Below are 21,592 nucleotides of genomic sequence, written 5' to 3' on the forward strand. Positions count from 1 at the left end.
GAACAGCCTCGTGTGACTTTCTGTTTGTCACCAACTTGTTCCTGTAAGATTAAGTTGTTGTGAAAGTGTTTATTGTAAACATGTTACTTTTACAGAGCAGCATTGGCCCACTTTTGTTTCCAACATTCTCTGTTAGGAACAGGTTGGAACAGCAGGCAAGCCAGTCCAGTGCCTTTGAAAAGTTTGGAATATCACCACAAACACCTGATACCAACTTTTAAGCACAGTGGTGGAGGGATGGTGATACGGGTTTGGTTCGATGCCACAGGACCTGTGTGCAGAATATTGTTTTCCATAGTCTAAAAAAAAGAAATATTGGGCATCCCTGAAAAAGGGAGAAGGTCTTCAAGGCCATTTGTTGCTCTTTACATTCTGCTGGAATTTCTGCATCAGTGCTTCCATCACTAACTGGAAATGAGGAATTGCTGGATGCTACTGTTTCTTTTCTTTCACATGAACAATTCACAAGTGTACGAATATCTTGAAAATGTGAAATGGTTTTAATAATTTAATTAAAAAGTAATATTCTTATTACTATTAATTTTCATGAACATGTGATACAGCTAATATTACATAAAAGATCAAAACAGATTTTGATCAGTTATTTGAGACAGAAATGTCAGCCTACTAAAAGGTGTGTGAAGCATGCAGTTTAAACTTGGTCAGGGCCGTTTTTGCATGAATGCATGTGGCGTGGCATGGGGTCTCTCATCTTCCAACTGGAAATACTTTACAGCATCTTGCATGTTTCAGATGTGTCCCTTCTCCAAACATAGCTGATTCCACTGGTTGAATTACTGTCTCAGCATCCTATCAAGTTTTGCAGAGGGCTGACAATGAACCATTGATTTAATTCTGGTTTGTTGGACCAAGGAAACATCTAAAATTTGCAGGACACCAAGGAGGCCTGACATTGGGCATCTTTACCTTTGATTCTCTATGGGGTTTAGATAGTTTAGATCAGGCGCTGTGATACAATGGTCCTTAAAACAGGTATTGTTCAGGTTCCTTTGCAATATTCCTTATTCTCTCAGAAAGTGAAATTTGGGTTTTAACCGACTGTGAACCATGATTATTAAAATGAACAGAAATAAACATTTGAAATATTTCACTCTGTGTAATAAATCTATATGACATGTGAGTTTCACTTTTTGAAGTAAGTCACTGAAGGTTTTTACTATTATTTATTGTTATGTGTCTGTTTGACAAAGCCACTGTGAAGAAGATGATTTCTGGCAGAACATTTCTGACGTGAAGCTTTTGCCTCCAGCTAACAGCTCTGTGGTTGGTCGTTTCTACCAACATGAACTGTGTTATTTTAATAATTCCGGTAAACAAATGTAATGTTTGAACTGCCCTGAATTACTTTGTGTGTCCAGTAGGTGGAACCAGTTTATTTTAATATATAAGATAACTACCACTTGTACTGTCAGCAGAAACGTTTAGCTATGATTTTAATCATGGTTCAATGACACAGTTACACCACTAGGTGTCAGTCCCAGATCATTTGTTGGCTGATAAGAGCAGGACGGTGATAAAAACATCCATCTCAGGACAAATCACTCATAGTGGCTCCAACCATGTGCGAATCTGGAGATTATTCTGTGTGAATATGAACCAACAACTTCTGATCCTGGATCTCTGACCCAAAGCTGCATGAGTTTAAGCATCATGTTTCAGGTGGCAATGCATCAGCTGTCAACATACCAACACATACGTACACACTTGCACAGGAAAGCTGTGTTTGTTGCTTAGAAACAGTTGGCCTGCCATCGCAAGTGAAGCTCTTTACCTGAACACCATTTTATCTCCATTGTTGAGCACAGTTTTTTTTTTTTTTCTGTCAATATTTGTCCTTCATGGGCTCAGCTCACTTTCCAGAAGCCTGAAATAACATTTTCATCATTGAGAGTCAGTGGAATGCAGGTTTTACCTCCTCTAATGCTGACATATTAAAACATCTGCAAGTAACACCCATCTGAAGGCGGTTTGTTTTCTCTGGGTGAAAAAGACCCATGTTCAGGGTTGAACAGAACAATTCTGAGGTCACTGGGGCAAAATAAGCGGTAGGTCCCCATCATTAACAACAATACCATTAATCTGATTCCCAATTGTATACTGAAAAAAACAGCATTAATATAAACAACAGAGAAAAAAATAACGCTTATTTGAGCAGGAATAATTATTCTATTTACAAAAAAGATCTGATGTACATATAAACCTATCTTGAACTAGACTTAAAGTAGAAGAAGACCTGTAGTTAGATTGCTCTGCTCTTACTTCAAAATGGGAATGAGATGAATATTTGCTGTTAATATTGATGTAAAGATAAAATAAGACACAATATTGGGCTTATGATCAAAAGATAAGATTTTAATTATAGTTTGGGATTTTTTTGTTTGTTTGTTTTAACAGAAAATGTGAAGATTTCACACTTTGGCTCGGTATTTATGCTTTTCTAATTTTTAGGTGGTTTTAATGCCCCAAAACACTAAAATTCTCTCTTTATGTGTTTTTACCAATAGAATAAAGTTTCATACTCTCAAACTGTTTTAAAGAAGCTCTGTTAACTGTAGAAAATTAAAGTTCTGCTTTGATAAGTCTCAGTAACTTAGATTTTGAACTAGAGATGATCATATAGGTTTTAGACAACCTAAAATAGCCAGTTAGTGACTTTGTTACCAACTGGCTATCTATTTGTTGAGTTTTCAGATTCTCCAACAAACCTTTTTTGAAAAAGTGCAACTATTGAGAAGTGTAGTGACTTTGGTGTCGGTTGATGATTTTTGGAGACTATGTTGTGGAAACAAGCAATGTACGTACTTCATTCTCACTCGATCCAGCTGCCATTTGCCCCTCCCTTGTTGGAAAGAAGTACCAGACAGCATAGTCATTGTGCCGCAGTCCCTTGCAGCTTCAGTTAGAGCAGGAGGTATTCACCCCTCTGTAACCAGACTGCAAAAGAAGCATACATTTGCATAGCTGCAGCAGGCTTATCCAATTCTGGTCATGAACATCGACATTTTACTGTAACTATACGGCTAAAAATCAAATCAGACTTAGGAAAGCTAAACTCAAAATAACGATGAAAGAAAAAATAAATAATCAAAAGATTTTTCCTTTTTTAAAACGAAAACTTAGTTATTTGGCTAAAGTGTCTCTTTGGATCGACTTTTTCAGGTCCGAAGCCTAGATACATTTGAGGGTTGAAACTGTGAGATTAAAAAAACAAAAATATTTAAGCAACCTTTAGGACAGTTTACAGCTACTTTGCTTACTGGGGAGCTGGCAACAATAGAAAAATTAGTGTTTGCTTCTTCAGTGGATAAGGAGTTTTATAATATATGTTCACATATCTTTAATGCTTAAAAAGCAGAAACAATTGTCATAGAAAGGATGAAGATTGACTACATTGTTTAATTTATTAACAGAAAACTAACATAACACTAAACACATGATTTAGTTTTTGTAAACTAACAAATAAAAACATTGATTTCCTGAAATGCAGACCTTCAAATGGTGCAGTAATTGACTCCAGTCAGAGCGCTGAAAATCATTCATCATGTAAGCTGCTGCAGCAGTATCAATGATCTCACAAAGCTCTATTAATAATAGATTTTAAACCTTAAGAGATAGATCACCTCTTCCCTTTGAGACGGTTATTTGTTTTTGCTACACTGAAGGACTATTTACAGCTCTTTGTCCGTCAGACTATGTCCAGCTCAATTTTTGGGCTCAACGAAAACTTAAAACACACAGCTGTAGCTCTCCTCTTCTCTAACTTGTTCTCCTGTCAGCTTCTTCCTGAAGGCTGGCAAAGCAGCAAGATGTCTGCAGGAATCTCAGCCTTCCTCTTCCTCTCTCCTTATTTCCTACATTTAATGAGTGGCCAGGCGTTATTCCAATAAGCAGGCTAAAGGGAAGAGAAGCAGTTAGCTCCATCGTACGTGCCCACCTCTGATTTACAGGTTGAGGGTTTAATGTCCTCCTCAGGATGACAGGCCTGTGTTTTACACTGATACCCTGAATCACAGCTGAGCGGCTGTTTATCATCATCAGGATTTCTGGAAAGTTTGTGCAGTGAAATATCAAAATAAAAATTATCCTCTTGGCTTCCTACTCAAATGATTATTTTCCCTCCAAATTATAACCAAAATGATGAGCAATAGCAAAGCAATGAGACATTCACAAAAAAGTTTTACTTTGCTAAACATAATAAAAGAAATGGTTACAGTTGCATTTCTATACTTCTGGATATTACAATGAGCCACAATCCAGAAGTGGAAAGAACGTAATTTCACCTTAAACCAGGTTGGACCATTTGACCCTTAAAAGATTTGTGCAAAACAAGTAAAAAAATTATCAAAAGAGTTATCCAAGAGGCAAGGAGCACTTGCAGGGAGCTGTAGTAAGACCTGGAATTGGCTTGTACAGTTTTTACCATAAAAACAGTAGTACACTCAACTGCAATGGCATTTGCGCACACTCACTGCACAAAACTCCACTGGTGAAGAAAAATCATATTGGGGCTTGCTTAAAATTTGCTGCAGAAGATTTGGTGCCATGTGGCAGATGAGCTCAAAGCTTAACTCTTTAGATAATATTGCCCTAAATACACAATTGGGCTGACTTACAGCATATGGTACTGGCAGACTACATATAACTGAACATTGAGAAATGTACCGTGACATTTTTGGTAAGAATATTAAGTTGAAAAGAGTGTGGATTTCCAAACAAGACTATAGTCCCAGGCAAACGGGTAAGGAAACTCTAAAATGGATTCAGAGAAAGAGAGTGCTAGAAAAATCCAACCAGTAACCTGACTTGTATTCAAATAAAAATCTATGGAAAGTGGATGGAGAGAATCAGAATAAATAGAAAGGAACCCCAGAACCTTTTGAAGATTTGAAGACAGTTTGTTTAGAATAATAGTTCAAAATCACATGTGAGCAATGCATGTGACTAGTTTGCCACAGAAGACACATTGAAACTGTCATTACCAAAAAAAGGTTTATGAACAAAGTTTTTAATAAATATCTGTGTTCAATATGATTTCCGTGTGCAATTTTTTTTAACCATAACTCATATCGGTGGACTAATTTGTGTATGTATTTATTACTTGGGTTGCTGCCAACATCTGGTGTAAACTTTAAAGTCATTGTAAACATTTGAAATATATGTACAATATTTATGATAAAGCATATATAGATTGACTTGTCCACCTTTAATGGATGTAGCATGTCACATTAAAGGAGAAAAAAGGTTGGAAATATTTTTTTATGTTCTAATTTTTCAACATTTTGAAAAGAATTTTAAAGTGGAACATCCTACATATGTTTAATTTGTAACTCTTAATAAAAAACAACCTATAGTTGAGTATTAACTTTGGAATATTGCAGCACTGTCACCTTGCTTTAATCTTAGATTAACTTTTTGGTTTAAAGTGTTTAGTTTGCCCCTTCATGTGACAGTAAAGTTTTGAACCCGCTGAGAACACAGAGCCAAGCTGTGAGTTTGGAGAACGGATGTAATAAATCAAAGGTCTTCACTGCTGCCCAAAGACAAGTGTGTGAGCACCCAGAGGACTCTTTGAGGGGCGGATTGGCCCCTGCCGAGCTCCTGCCTAAGGACGGATGGATGGAGGGATTGTGTTGACAAGGGGGAAAGACAAAGAGGAGGAGTAAGGAGGAGAAGCAGCCACACATTCAGCAGGGAGGCTGAGCACTGCAGCCAGAAACTCATCAAAGAGCTGGAAACACCTCAAGCAGCCCAGAAAAAGCAGGACGCTCACATATCTGTGTATGTGATAGATGGATGGTGTATGGTGGGGATGTTTCATTCAAACATTGTTCATCAATATATTACATGACTGTCCTGCATGATTGTTGATGCAGAATGTCAGATGGTGATGAGCGTTTACTGATCCGACTGTCAGGAAAACCTCACCTTCTTCTCCTGCTTGCTGAGATCACATCTCGTCTGCAGTCTGTGTCATGCATAAAAAATTTCACTGCAATGTAAGCAGCATCTTCATATTAATCATGTTGCAGTTACACAGTCATAGTGTTCAAAACGTCACTGGGCAGACTGGATGCAGGTGGATTTGCCCTAAAAATATGGCAAGCCATTTTGTATTTATTTGATCCCCTTGATGTGAAGTGTCCCTTTTCTTTACTAGTTCAGGACTAGTTGAACTTTCAGTCACACTAGTTTAACATCTTGGTGTATAGGTTGAACCAACACTTTTACTACAAACCCGTAAAGGTTAGAGCAGAAGTCCAACTTGTCAAAAAAAGTCCTGCAGTTATAGCACTTGCAAGGTTTTTAAACACTCAGAATAACTAGCTGAAACTGGTAGATGACTTGGTTAGACTAGTTAGCATCATGTATTTATTATGTTAAAATAGCTTTAACTGGTCAACATGACCCTCACTACTTATAGCCAAATTAAGGTCAAAAATGGTCAAATTGGAGCATTTTAGTTTATCTAGTAAGGGCATTTGTCTGATTAGTCAACTAGCAAGCATTTGGATACTTTTAAGTTTATTGGTCAGCAGTGTTTGTTAGTAGAACAGTAAGACAACTAGTGAACCTTTGGAACCTCCCTAATTTACTAGATAACAGTTTATGTGCAAATTTAATATTAGTAGACCTACTAGTTGATTATTAAAGACAAAACATGTTGAGTTAACAAATAGATGTTAATTAATTAACATTTCATTCCAAGAAGTTACCTAGCCAAGAGTTAACATGTCAGAGTAAACTAATTAACACTTTTAGCCTTAATAGTGAGCAATTTTAACCCTACTAGTTAACTTCTGTTATACTAATCTTGTTTGAGCATTTTGGATCTTACTAGCTATAGCAGCTTAACAGTGTAGGTGCATTAGGTAAATAGTTAACACTTTTTTAGCCCAACCAGTTAACTAGTCAAATTGTGAAAATGTTGACCCTTAACATTTAACTAGGTATGGGTTTATGCACATTAGTAAACAATTGTTAACTTACTATTTAACCAGAATGAAATTATTCTTCTAGTAGTCTTGAACTGCTGGAGAAATACACGAGCGGGTTGGCAAGTTATGGTCCTTTCTAATTGACACAATACACTGGAGCCTCTGTATAAGCATCCAGAGGAGCTGCTTGAACAACGTCTGTATGAGTTTTCCAAAAATACAGGTTTTTTCTTTTACCTGGGCTACAAAAGTTCAGTTAAAAAATCTGAAGCAAACTTTAGAAATATCTTGTTCCAGAAAATGTCCAGAAGTTCCACTTCCCCCTGCTGTTTTTACATGAATAAACTACTGGACGGCGTGAGCGAGCTATAAGCTACACTTAATGTGGCTGTAATAGAGTAGTGAAGAAGTCTGCAGGAAAGCTTTTCTTTACAAAGTAGTCAGTCTTCCCTCTGAGCATATTGTCTTCCAGAAGAAAAGACAAGAAAAACAAAGTTGGAAGAGTAACATTTAAGAACTCACTAAAGTCACTTCTGTTTAACTGGAACATGAACTTATTGTGGAAAGTTTCCTTGTAGTTGTTGTGTAATGCATTTTTTATTAACTTGATAGAGTTTTATCTCGTCTCACATTTACAGAACTCTGCAGCATTTAAAGCAGAGACTCTTCCGAACATGTTTGATCACATTTTATGAAAGTCTTCATTCTTTGCTTTACGATGGGGAAGCAGTCTTTCCATGGATGCTGATATGCTCCCTGGATCTGGCTGGATCTGGTTCAGGTCCCGCAGGCTTCAGGGAGGGCTTGGGTTTGGACCGAGCAACCTGTTCTGGGGTCAGACTGGCAGGAAGAGATGGATATTGGGAGGATGCCATGGATGAACATTCCACACAGACATCTCCCACTCTGGTGTGGGAGGGCAATGGAGTGTCATGTGGGAGACAGGGTGAGGATGTATTCATGTTTAGGTGTGAAGTTCGTAGATCCAGTCAATCGTTCATCTGTTCTGCAACCTTAAGACCACAGTGAGGGTGACACAGGCAACCTGATCCCCTTATTGACATACATGTAAGATAATGTAGGATTTTGGAGAATACATGGGTGTTGAGAGAAATACCTGATCTGCATATCTAAGACATCTAAGATGGGGGATATCTGATGTAAAATTTAACAACAACATCATGTTTGCAAACATTGAAAACATACGAGTAGACAACCAAAGTGCCATACTATGAGCTGTTGAACACGGGTTAGGAGGAAAAATATTTTTGGTGGCCATATTTAAATCCAATATCCGAACTGCAAATGGAGATTATTTTTTAGTCATTTTTTAAAATAATAAACATATCCTCACCTGGTAAATCTTCATGCTTACTGCAAAAGGTAACCGACGGAGGATGTTAGTGAGTCGGTGGGAAGTAGGGGACAGTGCAAGCTGTGCTTTATTATAACCAAACATAACTGCTTTTACCAGCTGGTTCTTTGACACTGGTTTCATCTGTGGGAGGGTTGCTGTTGACTTGTTGACTTAGATCATTTCAGATAAGAGGAACTTTTTCACAGTTCTTGTAGCTTTACACCACAAAATTTGCAGGTTTTTTGTACTGGAGATTTTCTAGGATGAGAGCAGCAGCAGTTCTGGATGTGCCCTTTCATCTGCGCCATTAGCAATGCACAATTGATAAACAGGTTTGGGTTTACAGGGATAAGACACGACAATAGGCGATTTTTTTAAAACAACTAAAAATTGTAGTAGAGGTTTCATAAATCTAAATTATTCTTGGAGAAAATGTTATCAGCCAAAAATAATTCAGTTCAGGTTTCATCAGTCTCTATTTTGCAGTTTTCACCCCATCATCTTCAAACTATGGCTGTTCTATTGACAAAAAAACATCTTTCTTCATGTTTTCACGACCAAAAAAAGGTTTTCCAGACTGTAGAACTTCAGAAAATTCTAGTTGAAGTTTGACCTGTCAAAGTAGATTAGATTTTCACCTAGAACAAGATGCCAGATAATTTGGAAGAACTGTGAAATAGCACTTTAATTTATCCCCCACAAATCTTCCAGTAAGGCACCAACCCCAGTCTCATTAGCCAGCAGTGGTATACAGCTAGATTTTCTTACAGCGCTTTCATCCTACAACACTGGTGGACACCCACTTCCCATTGACTGGACATATGGAAAGCAATGATAAAAGCATATGGGTGCAACTGGTTGGCCTCTGATGGAATGGCGCCCTTGGTGATGAGTCATATCGCCAGTCATAGAAACTGCCACTGATGAGGGAATTGCAGCACTGGTACATGGAGATGTTTTAAAACAATCACTCCTGTTTGATAATAAAACATACAAACAGATAAAAATAAAGAACAAAACTAGTGGAAAACTTTGTAATGATTTTCTGTCATCCACATCCCATTCCAAATCACTGATTTGTTTTGTAGCCTCAGTTTTCCTATCTGACAAATCACCTAGAGGAAAACTAGCTCGATAGTTTCAGAAAATCCTTAAGCTCTCAAAAACTCTTTGGTCTGAATGCACCGATTTTAGGATCCATAAACTTGTTTTGAAGCCCAGAAACCAGGGGACATTAGGATGAGAGCAGCAAGGAGGCCGACATTTAATAAGGTTGCTCTGCTCCGTCTTTATTATGCAGATCCAACATTGTATGGTAATCATTATATTTATTGGAGTTATTATTCACATATGTGCATGAGTCACATGTTTAGATTGGAGGAAAAATTCCTGCCTTGACATTCCTGGTGTGAGCATCAGAACTGAGCATCATTCCAGTTTAGCCCTCAGAAGGTTCTCTATGGAGCCGGCTGGCATTGGTGTTGCAGCGCTGGGTGATCTCTGACTGAAGCCTCTTCTGAGTCTCTGTCAAAAACGTATCCTGGTGGTCAATCATAAAAACAACATAGTCATTACTGGTTCAAATAGAAGTTCTGGCACTGAACTGAAAATGTTAGGAGAAAAGAGTCAGGGCTCGTATTTACAAAGAATCCTAAGACTAACAGCAGCTCCTAGTGATGTCATTCTAAGAAAAATCGTTCAAATTTCTCAAATTCGAAGACTTTTCTTAAAATTTTCCCTCGGTAAGACAAAAGTTATTCACGAAATATCTTAGGCCTTAAAAGAGCTCCTAAGGTGAGGAGATGTTAAGAGTAGTGAGGAGGACTTTGGGTGAGCCTAAGAGTGTCTTAAGCAGAGATGATGGAGAAAAGACAGAGAGGAGAGATATTCTCCAAACAATGAACAACAGTGAATTAATAAAACGCTACCGGCTTTATTGTGCAGGGATCCATCCCCAAAAAGGTAGGGTAAATGATGACACAAACGTCTATAACAATCATACAATTATAAATATAGAGATAAGATTAACCTTATCATCCCCAAGGGGTAAATGTAATAGTTTAAGTGACAGGACAGATCAAAGGAGCACCTCTAGTAAGGTAATATTAGGAAGGATAAATAAATATTAGAATATATACAGTATCAACCATTACTTGGGAGCGTTTGTTCTTTTTGGGGGTTTTTTCAACAACCAATCACAGCTCTTAGAAGACAGCCTCACACCTAGCAACGGGATCAACCACACCTCCTCACTAAGATAGGAGTTTCTGTCGTCTCCTTTCTCAGAGTCGCTCTCAGCAGCGAACTTATTCACTCTTACGCTAGGACTCTTTGGCAGGAATTTTTAGGCTAGGATATGAGCTCTCTGAAAGGACTCTGAGAATCTTTGTGAATACAGCCCAGAACTTTAGTTCTTGTGTTCTTTTAACACCCTGCCTGTCAGGTTGACTGTAAAATGTCTGGGTTTTTTCCCAGAATTTATTAGACTGTTTTATATTATTAAAACTATGTGGAAGGTAAAGGTGTACAGAAAACATCATATGAGCTTCCTCTGGTTCTTATCAGTTTTAACCTGATTACCAACATTTATTTAATCCTAGCAGAACATGTTGTATCCACATTAGATTGTTTTCTATCCAGATGAGCAGCTGAACAATGTTTGAATGATTTTGTCAGCTGAAACCATTACAACTCAATGACGTTTGGCTGATTTATGAGCATCTTAATTAGTTAGAAATCCCAGATTTCAGTCTTTGATACCAAGAACATGGTTCAATCTAATATGTTTTCATGCTCAAAATATTATTTTAATGACAAACATCATGTGATTTTTGTCATACAAAATGCCATTGTATATTATATCTGTTGTGCTGGACATAAATTAGGTTGCAAACATCTTTTTAAAAACCTCTTTTTGAGGAGAAAAGTCCTGGAAAAACTTTGGAACAACAAACCATTGTTTGTTTCCTCATGCTAACTGTTGACTGAATTTAGCTTGAAAAAGCTTTGGTTTGTTCAAATCAAGAAATGGAAAAAAAGAACACAGCTTTAAGTCAGTCTGAATTATAAAATTGTTCCTCAATAAAAATTAGATGTAAAGTACAGTCACTTTACAAATTATCTTAGATATAAAAGGCTGGTATTTACTGTACTTTTCATAATTCTGTTAAAAATAAGTATTTCTGCTGTTTTCTATGAAATGAAAAAAAGGGTCATACCTCAATGGTCAAAACTCAAACAACTGAGTTTAGAAAAACTGAACACATGAAGGGAAAATCTGAACTTCAGGTTTAATGTTAGCAGCATGTGGCTTAAGCTCTGGAAACTTCTCCTGCGCATCAAGATGATGTTAAATTGTTGGCTTGGCTGTTTCTGACAATGTTTTTAGCTGTGTTCAACCTGAAATATTCCAGATAGTAAATACCTCCCATTGCTTTGACCATTTCCCACAGGCACTAAAAATGCAGTGATCAAACCACTTTATAGGTGCCTAATCTGGATGCCTCCATAATATGTTTTCACAGGCCCATATCTGGCCTAAAACATTTTAGCAGATATTATTTTATAACCATTACTTAAGGGGAGTGGTAGCCTAGTGGTTAGAGAGCAGGGCATTTGCATCCTGGAGAGGCCACAAGTACCCTGGTTTGATTCCTACATTCTGGCACTCTGGGTCCCTTCACCCCTGAATGCCCCCAGGCGCTGCACAATGGCAGTCTACTGCTCCCTAAGGGATGGGTTAAATGCAGAGGACAGTTTCTTCATTGTAAGATCAATACAATCTTAATTTATTTATTAATCTAAAAGTACTGAAAATGCATTAGTAGAAGTTTTAAATGGTATACATCTGAACAGCAATGCATCTGAGACTTTAGCCTTGGTATTCTTGGATCTCAGTGCTGCATTTGACACAGCTGATCATAACACATTGATTGACATACTGGAAAAGTGGGTGGAACTGCCTGGTGCTATGCTAAACTATTTCAGATCTTATTTGACAGACAGGAACTACTCTGTGTCATTAAATAAATATAAAATATAAAACCTCAAAATGAATACCTTTGGGGCACCTCAAGGCTCCATTCTAGAGTCACTTCATTCAACCTCTGTATGTTCCCCCCTAAGCTGGTGTTATAATGCTTTTGTTTTTACCAGGTTAGAGTATTTCAAATATGTCTTTTCATTTCTTTTTACAAAAATCAATCAGACAGCAGTGGCTCATCCAAATGCTGCTGCTAGAGTCCACCAGGAAAATGGATCACAGTACACCAGTCCTCAAATCTCAAATATTGTACTTGCTTTTTTACTAAAAAATTATGATATTGCTATCAGTCCACTAGGTAGTATACTATGGTCTCAGGGCAAAATACATTTCAGATTTGCTTGTCAGGTATGAACAAGTTAAACCCACCAGGCCATACTACCCGTTTTCTGTAGGACCAGAAATAAACAAAGGACAAGCAGTTCTTTCCAGGCTCCTCAGCTCTGGAACCAACTTCATGAAAACCCGAGATGTGCAGAAACTGGACTGAAAAAAAAAATCAGGACTGAAAACATTGCTGTTTACTGGAGCCTATCCAAAAAGGTCAAAACTTTTTTATCTGTTCATTTTAAATTTTTATTGTAATGTTTGTTTCTATTCATATGATACTTAATAGACCAAAGTCTCATGAAAAAGCCTCAGAATAGACCCTTAGTAAACCTGGAGAACTAATGATCATGACCATCTTAAAACATTACGAAAAACTCAAGAGATGAGAAGCAAATCAGGAATATTAGACAGTAGTGAGTTTTATTAGAAGGAAGCAGATTTGAGATTTGAAGATTTGAAGTTTCTTATCCCAATTCAAGCTTTCAAAATAAAAGCTTTGAATCACTTTTTACAGAAGTCCTGGAACATCCTGGAGCAATGTAGTGGTTTGACTCCTGCACTCGTCCTCCCTCCCCCTTTCCTCCATACCTCCCTCCCCTCCTCCTCTCTACCGTGGCGGTGGTCTGCAGCAGAGCAGTTAATAAAGAGATTGATTATCAGCCTGTCAGGAAGTGACAGTTGGACAGGGCGGCTCTGCGTGAATGACAGAGGGCACGCTCACCACACAGCAGCAAACCTGACGCTCTCACACACACACACACACACACACACACACACACACACAAGGCTCTGCCAACACAGAGGGTAGGTGGATGATGCGGAAGAAGAGGGAGGCTGGATGGGTGAGAGGCGGGCATGTGGAGAAAAGAGACGCAACCTTCTGCCGGTGTGTGTGTGCTAATGTAAGTGTAAGTGTGTGTATGTAGGTGGAGGTGTTGGAGGGGGTCAGAGTTCACAGTCACCTCCTTCTGCTGAGAGAGATGCCAAGCCCTGCAGCCAAACGGGTCAGAGGAGGTCCACGAACACAATGTATGAGCTCACACAGTGATGGGCTCACATACAAAGTCACACTGGGGCTGTATCTTGGTCTGTTTCTGTGTCTTTGTGGCTTTTACTCTGAGCAACATCAGAGTCCAAACAAACCTTCGTGCAATCAGCTAGAGTCATGATACTCCCCAGCAACAGAGAAATAATGTGATTTAAGTTGGGGCCACACTGCAAGATTTCCTGCCAGATTTTACCTCCGATTCCCAGTCAGGGAACGTCTGCATCAGTCCGCACTAGTTGCAGTCCGTCCGCAGGACAAGTAAGCTGTATGGAGGACGGTGGACAGCTTGATGTGGAGGAAGGATTCATGGCCAACCACTGAGGGCTGTCTGTCTGGCAGCATTGACTGATGACTCAAGAAATGCAGTGTTCGTGGAGACAGAGGCCTTGCAGCTGGCTATGAAAAAGGTTTACTGGAAGGTTTTATATTCTCCTGAACAACATCTGATTAAAGAAAACTGAAGTCAGTTAAACATTCACTAAGGTTTAGTGTAATTAAGTTTATTTTCCTGAACACAATTTGGTTTGTTGTCTCACAGGTTTTGTTTAACATTCAGAAATAAAGTTATATTATGAGAAGAGTGGTAACTTCTAAGTTCAGGAAAGTAACTTCCCACCTTCTGGAATGTTACATCACATTTCACTTTAAGTCTCTGTAGAGGTCTAGAAAAAGTAACTTGTTGGTTTTGAAGAATGTAACCTGTAAATTTCAAGGAAATGTAAGTTCCCAGAATCATGCAACTCAGAGGTGACCAAGCCCAGTCCTAGAGAGCTACTATCCTGCATCTTGATGCATCCCTTCTCCAACACACCTGAATCAAATGAAAGTCTCTTTACCAGGCCTCTGCAGAGCTGAATTACTGAATGCTGATGAGGGAATTCAGCCATTTGATTCAGGGCTTCTGTATTTAGGGATGGAGTCTGTATGTTTTGGAGAATGAAACTGATCATTTCCTATAGGTCCTTCTCAAAATATTAGAACATTGTGATAAAGTTCATTATTTTCCATAAAGTCATGATGAAAATTTAACATTCATATATTTTAGATTCATTGCACACTAACTGAAATATTTCAGGTCGTTTATTGTCTTAATACGGATGGTTTTGGCATACAGCTCATGAAAACCCAAAATTCCTATCTCACAAAATTAGCATATCATTAAAAGGGTCTCTAAACGAGTTATGAACCTAATCATCTGAATCAACGAGTTAACTCTAAACACCTGCAAAAGATTCCTGAGGCCTTTAAAACTCCCAGCCTGGTTCATCACTCAAAATCCCAATCATGGGTAAGACTGCCGACCTGACTGCTGTCCAGAAGGCCACTATTGACACCCTCAAGCAAGAGGGTAAGACACAGAAAGAAATTTCTGAACGAATAGACTGTTCCCAGAGTGCTGTATCAAGGCACCTCAGTGGGAAGTCTGTGGGAAGGAAAAAGTGTGGCAGAAAACGCTGCACAACGAGAAGAGGTGACCGGACCCTGAGGAAGATTGTGGAGAAGGGTCGATTTCAGACCTTGGGGGACCTGCGGAAGCAGTGGACGGAGTCTGGAGTAGAAACATCCAGAGCCACCGTGCACAGGCGTGTGCAGGAAATGGGCTACAGGTGTCGCATTTCCCAGGTCAAACCACTTTTGAACCAGAAACAGCGGCAGAAGCGCCTGACCTGGGCTACAGAGAAGCAGCACTGGACTGTTGCTCAGTGGTCCAAAGTACTTTTTTTGGATGAAAGCAAATTCTGCATGTCATTCAGAAATCAAGGTGCCAGAGTCTGGAGGAAGACTGGGGAGAAGGAAATGCCAAAATGCCAGAAGTCCAGTGTCAAGTACCCACAGTCAGTGATGGTCTGGGGTGCCGTGTCAGCTGCTGGTGTTGGTCCACTGTGTTTTATCAAGGGCAGGGTCAATGCAGCTAGCTATCAGGAGATTTTGGAGCACTTCATGCTTCCATCTGCTGAAAAGCTTTATGGAGATGAAGATTTTATTTTTCAGCACGACCTGGCACCTGCTCACAGTGCCAAAACCACTGGTAAATGGTTTACTGACCATGGTATCACTGTGCTCAATTGGCTTGCCAACTCTCCTGACCTGAACCCCATAGAGAATCTGTGGGATATTGTGAAGAGAACGTTGAGAGACTCAAGACCCAACACTCTGGATGAGCTAAAGGCCGCTATCGAAGCATCCTGGGCCTCCATAAGACCTCAGCAGTGCCACAGGCTGATTGCCTCCATGCCACGCCGCATTGAAGCAGTCATTTCTGCAAAAGGATTCCCGACCAAGTATTGAGTGCATAACTGTACATGATTATTTGAAGGTTGACGTTTTTTGTATTAAAAACACTTTTCTTTTATTGGTCGGATGAAATATGCTAATTTTGTGAGATAGGAATATTGGGTTTTCATGAGCTGTATGCCACAATCATCCGTATTAAGACAATAAAAGACCTGAAATATTTCAATTAGTGGGTAATGAATCTAAAATATATGAATGTTAAATTTTCATCATGACATTATGGAAAATAATGAACTTTATCACAACATGTTAATATTTTGAGAAGGACCTGTATAACGTTCTGGGGAAGGTAGTTGGGAAACGTCAGGGGAAAACTACATTTCTGTGTACGTTTCTGGGAAATGAGCCTGTATGTTTTAGGGAAAAGAAACCGGGATGGTCTATCCATTGTATTTATTGGTGGTAAATACAAAGTTTCAGCTTTGAATTAAATCCATATTCATTTCTTTTTTGAATGGCAGACTTTTTGCAAAGGAAAATAAATTTCCTGATCCCAGACACACTCCATCCTACTGTCCACACTGTCTTTATGTGTTGCACTTGGTCAGGAGGTGGAACAATCAATACTTTAAGTAAACAGAGCCAGGATCTAAGTTGTCCACAGACAGTGAAGAGGAGACTTCAGATGGATAGTTTCCGTCTGGCTGAGTGCCACCAACAGACTGTTTGTTCAGCTTCACAGCTGATGAAGACAACAGACTTCTGCTGGTCTGAATTAGAAAATCAATTCAAATTAAACACATTCATGTTGTCAAAGCAGAGGGTCAGGGTCCCACCATGGCTCCCTGTAGGATCACTGAAAAACTGCTGCACAATAATAATCACTTCCAATCTAAACTAAACGCTTTACCTGCAAATATGAACAACTGTGTGTACACAGATTCTGCTGTTCCTTAGTTTTACAAGCCAATTTTGCCAACCTCAGAGCAAATTTAAATCTGTAGAAGTTGTTGTTCTGTCAGGTTTCTTGTCCTCCACCCTCTGCTGATGAAGCATTTTATTTTTTCAATCAGAAAACCTGCGTGACAATATAAATCTCCTGGTTTGTATTGTTCCTTGGTGGATTCTCATTGATATATTTTATCTTTCTATTCGCGTTTCACCTCAGTTTGTAATTTAGAAACAAACACTTCTGAGTCCTCTGGTTAGGTCCATCAACCACCACACTCTCCTTTCTCCACCAAGTTATCTGAAATTCAGTTTGTTATTTTTTGTAAAATTTTATTAAACACACCCCAACACTTTTCCCTCAGTCCTCTCCCTCAGCAGTGAACTGCAGCGGTGCTCAGCAAAATGACAGAACACCAAGAGCTCGCTTCCAGACCGTGCAGGCCTGTTAAATGTTAGTTCATCGTAGGACAATCGTCGAGCAATAAAGCCTCTTCTCCCTGGCAACATGACTAAGGTTTCCATCTGACTGACCCATAAGACTTCTGGCATGGAGATAATCCACAACATTATGTTTGAAGAAAATTAAACACAGCATATCAGTCTAAATTCCTCATACTGTCAAGTAAAGTGGTGGGGGGTTGTGATCTGGGTTTGTTCTGCAACCACAACAGCTGTGCACCTTGCAGTATGAACTCCTCTGTCTGGGGCCATCTGTCAGACAGCTGAAACTTGGCCCAAACTCTGATTAACAGGACACTAAACCTAAACACACCAGCAAATCTACAACAGAATGGCTGAAAACTAAGAAAATCAAGAAGTTGCGATGGTCCAGATGTAGTTCAGATCTCTACCTGACTGGTTTCAGGGGCGGGGCTTCATTGACCAGTGCAGAGATAAATATTTAGCAAACATTAGAAAGAAAGTGGACAAAGAATCCTCCTCCAAGATGTTAGACAACCACTACTCTCAGTAGTGGTTCTACAAGCAATCTCTTGCTGGGTTTAAAATGTTCTGTATAAATAGTTCTCATACTATAAATATCTCACTCAGAGATACTGATTTTTTCCTTTAGGAAAAACAGAACAGTATTTCAAAGCAAAGTTAATAGTTAAGGTGACTAGTTTGAACTGACAATCAGAGTTTTTAGAAATCTTAAGGTGGATTGGTTTGAGTTTGATCAGCATGACAACACAGAAATTAAAATTTAATGTTCTCCTCTCATCTCTGCTCAAGGAGGAGTTTGAAAGTAGTAAACTCAGGTACAGCTCCTCTGCTCACAACCATACAGCAGAAACACAGAACCTGAGGGCGGAGGGCAGAGCGTACATGAGTAGAAAGACGAAGCATCAGAATGGCCTGCAAAGATTCCTCTTCCTGTCTGTGGAAATTTATCATTACACTAAGAACAAGAGCAGCCCTGTTAAAAAAAAAAAAAAAACACAAATTCTTATGATACTGATACTCTGTGTGCATGTGTGTGCGTGAGAGTGTGTGAGAGTGTATGAGGACAGTAATGATAAAAAAGATGAGTTTAGAATTTCTCTGATAATTGGAGCCTTAAAAGCAGCTCATTTTTAACGATGTCACCACGACTATTCGAAGACAATTAATCTGTTTGCTGCTGCTTCCTGGCATCTGTGCCAATTACTTTATATGCTAATGTATGTAAATGACACCTCAGACGGCAGTCGAGAGCGCCATGCGTGCTGCGTATCCTCTGTATTTTTCTTTTATTATTTTCTTTTTTTAAATCGTTTTGTTGAGACTGATCAACAAAACATGTCCTTTAAGTCTTGATGTGTATTAACTTGTGAGTTTTATCCACACACTTAATGCTGATTCTATTTCTCTGAGTTTTTAAATAAAGCCTTTTACTTACAGGTAAGTAGACAGTTTGTGCAAATTATCTTAATTATTTGGCAAAAGAAAAAAATAAAAACATAAAGGTGTTTTTATGAGGTGCAAAAGAGCAATTACTAGTAAATTAAAAAAAACGTTCACACTTTAATAAGCAATGAACAAAGAATAAAATGTATTTTTGGCTTACAATAAAATAAATTTTCAGTTTAAAACTTTACCCTGATTTAGTTTAATAAAAAAAAAAAACAGTAACTGGGTTTAATCTGACAGTGTTTTGCACACAGATTTCTGCAAATAAAACTCAATCAGCAGGTGTGAACAATCGCAGGTTTACATTTGTGTCTGCATGATGTGTTTTGTTTTAAATGAGGAGGCTTTAAAACAGGAAAAACTAAAAGGATTTTTCAGAGATTTAACTGCAACTGACTAATTAAAGCGCATGCATTTAGCTGGATCCAAGTTACATAAACACATGTTGGACAATAAAAATAATAACAAAAAATAACAAACAATAAATAAGATACATAAAAAAGAAGTGCATGAATACATCCAGAACCATAATTACAGCCACACAGACGCATGCAGCAGCTGAGTAGATATTTGTTTCTTTTCTGACTGTTGGAGCAGTAGACACTAATCTAAAGATTTGGATGTCGGCACAGAGGCCTTCCAACTTCAAAGAAATGAAGTTAACCAACTAAGATGAATCCTTAGATTAATAGCAGTGGAAAAATGCAAAAAGCTGGTTGCCCAAATAAAAGAAGGGTTTGATTAAGAACCTGAAACAGGTCAGGTATGAACCAATGTCAAAGAGTCAAGGCTGAAGGGGTTTGGACATTTGCAAAGTAGGGATAAATTAGACAAAGAATGTTTAATATGGAGCTGCTACAGGGTGGGGAAAGAGGAAGAACAGAGGAGGTTGATGGATGCAGTGAAGGAGGTTATGCAGAAGGTTGTTGTGAATGAGGAAGATGCTTTTGATATGGAGAGATGAAGGTAGATTATTCACTGTGGAGACCTGAGAAGGACCCATTTCTTTCTGGCCACATCATTTGGACTCAGTTCAGAAGTTAAACGTCCACCACACTGCTTTCACCACTATATTTCTCCAAATGTGAAACTGAATTTATTCTGGCAAACACAAAAGCTGTATTATATAAATAAAGCTTAAAGAGTTGAAACAGAGAATAAAGGTACAGGAGTGATTGTAAAATGTGTCTAAATGTGCCCAGTTTAATAGAGGAATAGTCTTTTTCTATTTCCTGTCTGCTTTTGTGTTCTGGCACAACCTGGCGGAGAAACCTGCAAACTGAGAAATACTTAAACCACAACATTTACACTTTCCCTGAAAATAATCAGAGAAAAATCCCTGCAGGAAGACGCAGACAAATCGAGTCATTTCACATTGAAGGTTTGTTTGTTGTTTTGTTCTCAGTGAAAACACACGGTAATGCCTTGGTGCTTCATTATGTTTCTCCATTAAAACGTCTAGATGTAAACAAGTTGTCTCAACTTCCTGCTGTCATTTTTATGATTTATCCTGATAACAGATGGTTTCAAATATTTGAGATCATGGGAACAACAATGCTAAAGAGTTTAAGAATCAAACTGAAATAAATCCTGATTTCAGCAGGACTGAGCAAACAAGAGTCAAAGCTCGTCAAAGTTTACTTTATAACCTTTATTTGTCACATTATAACTGACCAAAGTAACAGAAATATTGACATTCTTATCAGTATTTGCCTGCCTCCAGATTGCAAAATTTAATTTGTGATTTAGCTGTCTTTATCCAGTCAGGTTAAGACATCAAAACCAGGAAAAAGTGTTGTGTTTATATTTTGAATGAGCATGTCAGAAGGTATTTTATAGCTTTGGGCTCTAAACATGCAGAGCTGTGATGCTCTGAGACCTTAGCTGACAGTTACAACCTCCAGATTTATGAACATTCATATACAAACTTTAAACCTTTCCAACTCGAACTTGAAACGGTGGCTGCAACACAGTGCCTAGCATAACATGTTTCAGTCTTCTCAGGTGATTGAAGCATGTCGTTGCCACAGAAGATTCAGCTGCTGTGCTGCAAACTGAAGCACCTCTCTGAGTAAATGTTAATGCATGCACTCTGAGCACATTCATGCACCTCTTGCCTTTCCATAAATAGCAGCAATTACCAGCATTACTGCCGCTCCTCTGCAGCAGTTACAGGCCTCACACTGAAGATGCCACTGTTGGACACCAAATATCTCCTCTCTGTCTCTGCGTGGATGTTTTTCATGTTCATCTGTGACACACCGAGCTGTTTGCTTCTCTTTTTGTATTTAACATGTTTGAAGTTTCAACAATGCAGGGGGAACAACAGACAAAGAAACAGGCATTAATCCAGCTGAGTGATCGTCAGTAAAGGAGAAAAACAGTCAGGAAAACTCAAAGCAGCTGAATTACATAGTGGAATTTGATTGTTGGATTATTGTATGACTCTCCACATGAAATGTGTCTCTTTTCTTGATTTTGTTTAAATTTTTTTGCACCATAAACCCCAGTGAACATGACAAATTATAGGAAGAACTGAGTGTTGCTGCAGATTTGAGCCCTTTATTTCAGTAAATCCAAAACCTGATAGATTGTTTCACAAATGAGAGGTACAACAATGTTGCAAACACACGCACTATACTGTCCAGCTGTTGTTTCAGGTCTTATCTGTTTTTAAACAATAAGTTGATTTATTTCTGAATAACTCTAATGCTTTCACAAAAACTCACATTTTATATAAGAACAGAAAAAGTAAACTGAACGTTTTATTTATTCTGTTCTAT

At 38.5% G+C, this 21,592-nt stretch overlaps 1 protein-coding gene across 1 annotated transcript in view; it reads right to left on the reverse strand.

The window, feature by feature from the left end:
* Positions 1–9,751: 9,751 nt before the first annotated feature.
* si:dkey-288a3.2 (protein phosphatase 1 regulatory subunit 37) overlaps positions 9,752–21,592 on the reverse strand; it is a 57,863-nt gene continuing 46,022 nt past the window's right edge. Inside the window, exon 11 of the mRNA XM_047345564.1 lies at positions 9,752–9,853. Within this exon, the coding sequence (XP_047201520.1) occupies positions 9,752–9,853 (102 nt within the window). The remainder of the gene's footprint in view (positions 9,854–21,592) is intronic.

The sequence above is a fragment of the Girardinichthys multiradiatus genome, chromosome 19 (assembly GCF_021462225.1).
Source record: "Girardinichthys multiradiatus isolate DD_20200921_A chromosome 19, DD_fGirMul_XY1, whole genome shotgun sequence".
Taxonomy (NCBI): domain Eukaryota; kingdom Metazoa; phylum Chordata; class Actinopteri; order Cyprinodontiformes; family Goodeidae; genus Girardinichthys; species Girardinichthys multiradiatus.